This window comes from Ranitomeya variabilis, chromosome 5 (genome assembly GCF_051348905.1).
Source record: "Ranitomeya variabilis isolate aRanVar5 chromosome 5, aRanVar5.hap1, whole genome shotgun sequence".
Taxonomy (NCBI): Eukaryota; Metazoa; Chordata; class Amphibia; order Anura; family Dendrobatidae; genus Ranitomeya; species Ranitomeya variabilis.
In genome coordinates this window covers 670,369,402-670,378,086 of record NC_135236.1, presented here as the reverse complement: position 1 = coordinate 670,378,086, position 8,685 = coordinate 670,369,402, and the positions used below count along the sequence as shown (strand labels likewise).

Genomic DNA, 8,685 nt, shown 5'->3' with positions numbered 1-8,685 from the left:
TAAATTATTTACTTTACTTTCATGATATGGCCAAGAAAAAAGTGTTCTATGAACCTCAGCCTCGTCAACATTTTTGGACATTGTTCTAGTGTTCCGTGAGATATTTATTAAAATATTACTTTTCAAAGGCGGGGGGTGTACTCGTTTCCGCTGAGCACTGTTGTATATCCTCACTCCCCATCCTGATCAGAGATCTCTCGTTAGGCTACAATTCGAAGAAAAAAAAAATTCTCATCCGTCTCGCAGCTCCGACCTTTTCCTGTGTCGGCACTTTCCTCATTATTTTCTGCCTGCTTTCCCTCGGCTGTTCTGTGATTTGATATAGCGGCGAGCCGGGATATTCTTGGCCGATTTTAGAAACGCAAGAATTTTTTGTTTTCCTTTTAAATGAGCCTTCAAAATCCTGAGCGAGAAATCAAATCGTAACCTTCAGCTCGGTGCAAATAAAGCAATGAGTTTGCTCCTGTGCAATTACCATTTGTTATGCCGGGAATGTAGGACGCCTGCAGGTTGCTCAATTTTCTCCCTTCGCGGATAGTTTATGGTAAATATCTCTTGCTCACGGGCTAAAAATTGCCTTACTACTGAGGCCGGCAGACAGAGGGGTGTGATGCATAGTAAATGCTATGGCCCGGATTTTTGGAGCAAATTTGTTGCATCCAGGGTCCTTGGCTACAGAAGAATCTTGACTTCAGGCAACCAAGACGTCTGAGCACAAAGCTCGTCTCCGGCTTATCTAATGTTTTTAGGTAAACTCCACTTGTTCTCCAACTTTCCCGTCCAACTACTCCTTCTCTAACCAAGATGTTTTTTTAATTTGCATTATTAATATGCAGACTTTACTTTTTGATCAAACTGCGTGAGCCCATCTGCCTTGTAGTATTTGATCAAATATCCACGAAGAACCTCATAGTTTAAAGTCTAGTCTACATAGCAGCAACGTAATTATTAATTCATGTTTTCAATAGTTGCATATTCCTCCGTGAACTCCGAGTATGTATTTTATCTTGATAAGAAGTGCTTGCCAATTTTTTATTTCTTTTTTTTTTTGCACTTTACAATTTTAGTTATTAGAGCAGGATCTTCCTTATTCTTTAAATTTCTAGGACTAAATCCAGGAGAGATAGGTCTGGTAGTGATGGATCACATCAGAGGAGGTCGCCTTGTCACTGGCAGATGGGCTCACTCACACCAGTTGATCAAAATGAAATCTATGAAGCAGTAATGGGGATCGTTATTGATTTATTCAATGTTTGCACATACCTTAGTACGCTCAGAGTACTGTTACATCTGTTTGTTTCTATGCTTCTACTTCTCCAACTATCCTGTGTACCAGACCAGTCCTTTTTCCACTACTCTTTATACTTGACAACTTCTTCTCTAGCTGTCCTATACGAGGCGCCACATCTTCTTATGTCAATCATTCCTTTTCCATCTGGTCTGTAGGCTAGGCCAGTCCTTTTCCACCTCTCATATACACCAGATACTAGACATCTCCTTTTTCAGTTCCCCGATATGCCAGACCTTTCTTTCTCCAATTGTCTTATATTTCTGATGAATCTTTCTCTAACTATTCTATGTACCAGACCACTCCTTCTCCAGTCATCCTATAAATAAGACCACTCCTTCTCCAACTATCCTATGTACCAAACCACTCCTCCAACTATCCTATGTACCAAACCACTCCTCCAACTATCCTATGTACAAAATAACTCCTCTAACTATCCTATGTTCCAGACCAATTCTTCTCCAATTGTCCTATATACCAGGCCACTGCTTCTCCAACTATCCTTTGAACCAGATCACTCCTATTTCAGCTCCTCAATATATCAGATTCCCCCTTTTCCTATTATCCTTTTTGTCATACCACTCCTTCTCTGACTATCCTGTATACCAGACCACTCCTTCTCCAATGATCTTTTATACCAGACCACTCCTTCTCCAAAGATCTTATATACCAGACCACTCCTTCTCCAAAGATCTTATATACGAGACCACTCCTTCTCCAATGATCTTATATACTGGACCACTCCTTCTCCAAAGATCTTATATACGAGACCACTCCTTCTCCAATGATCTTATATACTGGACCACTCCTTCTCCAAAGATCTTATATACGAGACCACTCCTTCTCCAATGATCTTATATACCGGACCACTCCTTCTCCAATGATCTTATATACCAGACCACTCCTTCTCCAATGATCTTACATACCAGACCACTCCTTCTCCAATGATCTTTTATACCGGACCACTCCTTCTCCAATGATCTTATATACCAGACCACTCCTTCTCCAATGATCTTATATACCGGACCACTCCTTCTCCAATTATCTTACATACCGGACCACTCCTTCTCCAATTATCTTATATACCAGACCACTCCTTCTCTGATTATCCTATATATCAGACCACTCCTTCCCCAACAATCATGTATACCACACCACTCATTCTCTGACTAATCTGCTTTCCATACTACTCCTTTTCCAGCTCCCTTATGAACCAGATGACTCTGACGACTGATGACTTTTCCTATTATCTCTAATGTCAGACCACTCATTTTCCAACTATCCTGTATACCAGACAACTCCTTCCCAAATTGGCCTGTATACCAGACCAATCCTGCACCAACTATCTTGTATACCAGACCAATCCTTCTCAGAATATCTTATTCACCAAACCACTCCTTCTCTGACTATCTATACAAAGACCACTGCTTATCCAAGTATCCTAAATACTAGACCACTCATTCTCCAGCTCTCCTATATTCCAGACCGCTCCTTATCCGACTATCCTGTATATCAGACCACTCTTTCCCTGACTATCCTGTATACCACTGCTTTTCCAGCTTTCCTATATAGCAGATGACTCCTTCTACTATGAACTCTTTTGTCAGACCACTCATTCTCCAACTATTCTGTATACCACACCACTCTGTCCCCAACTATCCTATATAGTAGACCACTTCCTCTCGGAATATCCTATATACCAGACCACTCTCTTCTCCAACCTTGATGTACACCAAACCATTCCTTCTCAGATTAGAACCTCCTTCTCCAACTATCCTTAAAACAAGACCCCTCGTTCTCCAATTTCCCTATTCACAATTTCCTTGTGCGCCCAAGGAAGGATCGATCAGCTCCTAGTCCACATCACTGTGCCTTCTCTGGGCACCTGTCTCCGTAGGTATTTATGGCATTTTGATATAATGGTTAGATATGCTGATTCATAATGACTGGATTGGCTCACTATGGATAAGGGGGATTTAACATGGATTGCTATGGCTCGTATATATCTGTAGTAGAGGACATTGTCATTAGCCATAAAAGTACTATACTTGATTACCTAAAAGATTAATTATTATATATGATGAGATAAGTGGCTGGAGCTTGATCTGATTTTTCCTTAGGACACTTTGTTTCTGTGATATCGCTTTGTCTTGTTGGTTTTATGTATATGGATTAATAAAGATTTAATATATTTTCTATTTATGGTTCTCTTCTTGCGGCTAAGTTAATCTAAGTCCGCTTTGGGTTACATATCCTATATGCCAGACCACTCCTTCTCTAACTATCCTGTATATCATGTTATTTTTTCTCCAACTATCCCATATACCAGACCACTCCTTCCCTGACTGTCCTATATACCAGACCACTCCTTCTCCGACTATCATGTATACCAGACCACTAATTATTCAACTATCCTATACAGCAGACCACTCCTTCTCTGAATATCCTGTATACCAGACCTCTATTTCTCCAATTATCCTATATACCAGACCACTCCTTCTCCAAATCTTCTGTATACCAGACCACTGCTTTTCCAACTATCCTGTATACCAGACCATCCCTTCTCCAACTATCCTGTATATCATGCCATTTCTTCTCCAACTATCCTATATACCAGACCACTACTTCTCCAATTATGCTATATAGCAGACAGCTCCTTCTCCAAGTGTCCTGCATACCAGACCTCTCCTTCTCCAACTATCCGGGATATCAGACCACTCCTTCTTTGACTATACTGTACACCAGACCTCTACTTCTCCAACTATCCTATATACCAGACAGCTCCTTCTTCAAATATTCTGTATACTGGACCTCTCCTTCTCCAACTATCCTGTATATCATGCCATTTCTTCTCCAACTATCCTGCATACCAGATCACTCCTTCATCTATACTGTATACCAGACCACCCCTTCTCCAACTATCCTGTATACCAGACCACTCCATCTCCAACTATCCTGTATATCATGCCATTTCTTCTCCAACTATCCTATATACCAGACCTCTCCTTCTCCAACTATCATGTATACCAGACCACTCCTTCATCTATCCTGTATACCAGACCTCTCCTTCTCCAACTATCATGTATATCAGACCACTCCTTCATCTATCCTACATACCAGACCACCCCTTCTCTGACTAAAAAAGATTCACTTGATTGTAGATGTGCATGTGATTTCTTGACTCTTGTGTAATATATGTTCTTCTTGTTCACAGGTGTAAATGATTTCTAGGAAGTAGTCAACCGTGAGTTGACCTGAGACGCAGCCATGAATAACACTAGCTTCGCCAATGTGTCCACAGACAACAGGACCATGATGGGGAGTCCTTACAAGACTGTAGAGGTTGTGTTCATTGTCATCGTTGCTGGATCGCTTAGCCTGGTGACTGTTATTGGAAATATCCTGGTAATGGTCTCTATAAAAGTTAATCGACATCTACAGACTGTCAATAATTATTTTCTGTTCAGCTTGGCATGTGCTGATTTAATTATTGGGGTCTTCTCCATGAACCTCTATACTTTGTACACTGTGATTGGTTACTGGCCATTAGGGCCTGTGGTTTGTGACCTTTGGCTGGCCCTGGACTATGTCGTCAGCAATGCCTCGGTCATGAACCTTCTCATCATCAGCTTTGACCGATATTTCTGCGTGACAAAACCACTGACCTATCCAGTAAGAAGAACCACCAAAATGGCTGGAATGATGATCGCCGCAGCTTGGGTGTTGTCATTTATCCTATGGGCACCTGCTATACTATTTTGGCAGTTTATTGTCGGTGGGCGAACTGTTAAAGAAGGTGAATGCTACATTCAGTTCTTCTCCAATGCTGCCGTCACATTTGGCACTGCAATTGCAGCGTTCTACTTGCCAGTCATTATTATGACCATATTGTATTGGCAAATATCTCGCGCCAGTAAGAGCAGAATAAAAAAAGACAAGAAAGAACCCACCCCCAATCAAGATCCCATATCTCCGAGCAACGTCCAAGGAAAAATAGTCAAACCAAACAATAACAACCTATCGGCCATCGAGGATGGCTTGGATCACAGCAAAATCCAGAATGGAAAAGCTTCAAGAAATTCCGTCACTGAAAATTGTGTCCAGACGGAAGGAGAGGAGAAAGAAATCTCCAACGACTCCACCTCCGTAAGCGTGGTTGGTTCGAATGCCAAGGAAGATGAAAGTGCCAAAGATGCTCCTCAAGCTTCAGGATCTCAAACCATTCCAAAAGTTGAGAACTCCAAGTTGACATGTATAAGAATCGTTACGAAATCCCAAAAGGGTGATTGTGGGTCTACAAGTGGCACCACTACAGAGATTGTCCCCAAAACTAACGGTCGGAACGGGGAAGACAAGCAGAACATCGTGGCTCGAAAAATTGTAAAAATGACAAAACAGCCAGCCAAAAAGAAAATTCCTCCATCCAGAGAAAAGAAAGTGACGAGGACTATCTTGGCCATACTTCTAGCGTTCATTATCACCTGGACACCTTATAACGTCATGGTTTTAATCAACACTTTTTGTGACGTATGTATCCCCAACACGGTGTGGACAATTGGCTACTGGCTTTGCTATATCAACAGCACCATCAACCCTGCTTGCTATGCCCTTTGCAATACCACTTTTAAGAAAACTTTCAAACATCTCCTAATGTGTCAGTACAAAAACATTGGCTCGGCAAGGTAAAAAAAACAAAAACAAAACCACAAAAATAAAGGTGGAGCTACCATTGAAGTTTTATGCCATAGCACTTTACACTCTGGAATGTGCAATCTAGTTTTCTTCTTCCGACACAGACCGGTGGATCATGTCCACCCACTGCACTTATATGTTCATTCTTCGACCGGGTATAGGTGGAACTGGCTACTGCTCTTTGATTTAAAAAAAAAAAAAGAAAAGGAAAAAAAGTAAAAACTTCAAAGGGCTTTTGAGGTCCATTCTTTTTCATATCTGTATTATTACCATACATATTTTTACGCGTTTTCAGACTAATTCTACAGACGCAAGTTTTCGAGATCTCAACGTATCGGACTGAACAAATGAAAAACAAAAATAATACGATCACTTTAGAAGGCTTTGGGATTAAAAACGTATCCTTTGACTTTTTTGTGGTACGACCATCTAAAGGCATTGGATGTATTGAGACACCTCAAGTTCTACGCGGAGTTTTCACCTTTTCTCCTTGCGTTAAAACTGGCTCTTCTGTGCCTCTTCTGTGTCTTTGGTGACTGTATTCAAAAAAATGTAACTTGAGTTTTTTGCCCCTTTGGGGGTCTATGTTAGAGCTTCCTGAAAAACAAAAAAAACAAGAAAAAAAAAAAAAAACTAGCCAAGCAAATAATATATATATATATAAGATGTTTTGTGTTCATGGCACAGATAAACACCCTTTCGTGCTCGAGTCGCTGCTGATATTCATTTTCCTACAACCCCGGGGGGATGATGTTCAGCCGTAACCCGTCAACGTAAAGGCCCATAGCCCATTTTACATAAACATAAAAAAATTTTAAAAAAATTGATATGATTGAAATGTAAAATGACACTTAACCCATCCACATTTACTAAGTGGTCATTGTAAAAGTCCTGACTCTTACAAAGTGGTTTCTGGGGATTGTTACATAGCTGATAACCTTATAGGCATGGGCATATTGACCATATAAGATGGAGGATTTTTTTTTTTTTTTTAAGTGTATCATTATTTTTTTTAATTTTTTTTTAATCTGCACAGTTACCTTAAGCTCATAATGATCAAGTCGAAGACTGATTGCCTTTTTCCGTTCTAACAGTGCCCACATTCAAGTGCATTAATTATTTTAAAGGGACCCATCAATTATATACATTTCAGATGGGGGACATTTAAAAAAAATAATCACATTTTCAATAAGTTCAGTAGTATGCAACGCTATCAGATAAGTATATACATATGTGAAATTAAAGGGGTCAGCCAGGAATAGAAAAACATGATTTAAATTCAAAAAAAAAAATTCTAAAAAAAAACCAGCGCCACATTTTTTCACAGGTTGTGTGTGGTATTGCAGCTCAATCCCATTCATTCCAATGGAGCACAGCTGAAATAATCAGACCCAACCAGGGTACATGTGTGGCACTGTTTTTTTTTTAATTTATTTATATTATTATTTTTTAATCCTGTACAGCCCCTTTAATAATTAATCTTTTTGTGGGCACATTCACGACTGCGTTCCGTTCTTCTTTTCCAAAAAATAAGAACTGCAATCTGATTGGCCGCTGCGATCAGTTGCTGTGGATTAAGCCCCTCCCACCATTGTTTCAAAGCCTGTAAAGAATTCAAATTCAAATCTTGCAAACAATTGTCAACCGTTAGGATTGCTGGTCGCTAGGCAACAACAAAGGAAAACGTCAACAGGCGGATTTAGACTTCTGTGTAAACCCGAAATGTTATCAATATTCAAATAAACTCTATTATTGTATTAATTGTAAGACGTGTAATGAGACGGGAAATCCTTGTAATATTCTACAGGTTCAAGTAATGTAAAATCTCTAAGCAATATGACTATTTGTCTTTTTGGAATTTTTTTTTTTTTTTTTTTTTTCATATATGTACTACTGAAAATTATTCCGAAATGTTGAAATGTGTAAAAGCTTGCACTTGACAAGATGATAAATATAAAGGACAATTCAGCACGTGTCGTCATTCTCATCAATATGGCCTCCCAACCGAGCTCATTCCTAAGATAACAATCGAGGTGCTGCACAGATCACACTCGACCCAGGGCTTCACCACCATGTTTGATCTTATGAATGTAAAAGTAAAAAATTACAGGTGGATGTAAACTTTGCTCTTTCTCAATGATTCCCTATGGTAAAAAAAAAGTTGTCGTGGAAAAAAGTATTGCAACTTTTTTCCCCCGGTAATGATTTTGTTTGAGTTCGTCACAAGCACTGGATTAAAAAAAACGTCAAAAAATGTAAATGGGTACGTACATGAATACATCACCAGAACCACCGTCAATACATTAATACATCATCAGAACCATGTTTTGACGATTTGGAGAGTTTTTGTTCAGTTTCTACTCCAAAAGATCAGTGAGAACACGCCCAAACTTATACTGAATTTTTGGAGAAGAAACTCAACCAAATCCTCATCGTAATCTAAAAACTAAGTTTTGAGGATGGTTCAGTTTTAACATGCAGCACATTATGGATTGCTATATGATCAGAACCACCGTCAGTACATGAATGCAGTACCAGAACCACCATCAGTACAGGAATACAATAACAGAATCACCATCAGTACATGAATACAATAACAGAACCACCATCAGTACAGGAATACAATAACAGAATCACCATCAGTACATGAATACAATAACAGAATCACCATCAGTACATGAATGCAGTACCAGAACCACCATCAG

General features: G+C 39.5%; 1 protein-coding gene across 10 annotated transcripts in view; it reads left to right on the top strand.

Annotated features, from left to right (window-relative positions):
* CHRM2 (cholinergic receptor muscarinic 2) overlaps positions 1-7,954 on the top strand; it is a 185,777-nt gene extending 177,823 nt beyond the window's left edge. For all 10 annotated transcript variants that reach the window (XM_077266742.1, XM_077266743.1, XM_077266741.1 and 7 more), the window contains one exon: positions 4,503-7,954. In XM_077266742.1, coding sequence (XP_077122857.1) covers positions 4,556-5,974 — 1,419 coding nt within the window. In that variant the 5' untranslated portion in view covers positions 4,503-4,555 and the 3' untranslated portion in view covers positions 5,975-7,954. The remainder of the gene's footprint in view (positions 1-4,502) is intronic.
* The last annotated feature ends 731 nt before the right edge of the window (positions 7,955-8,685 follow it).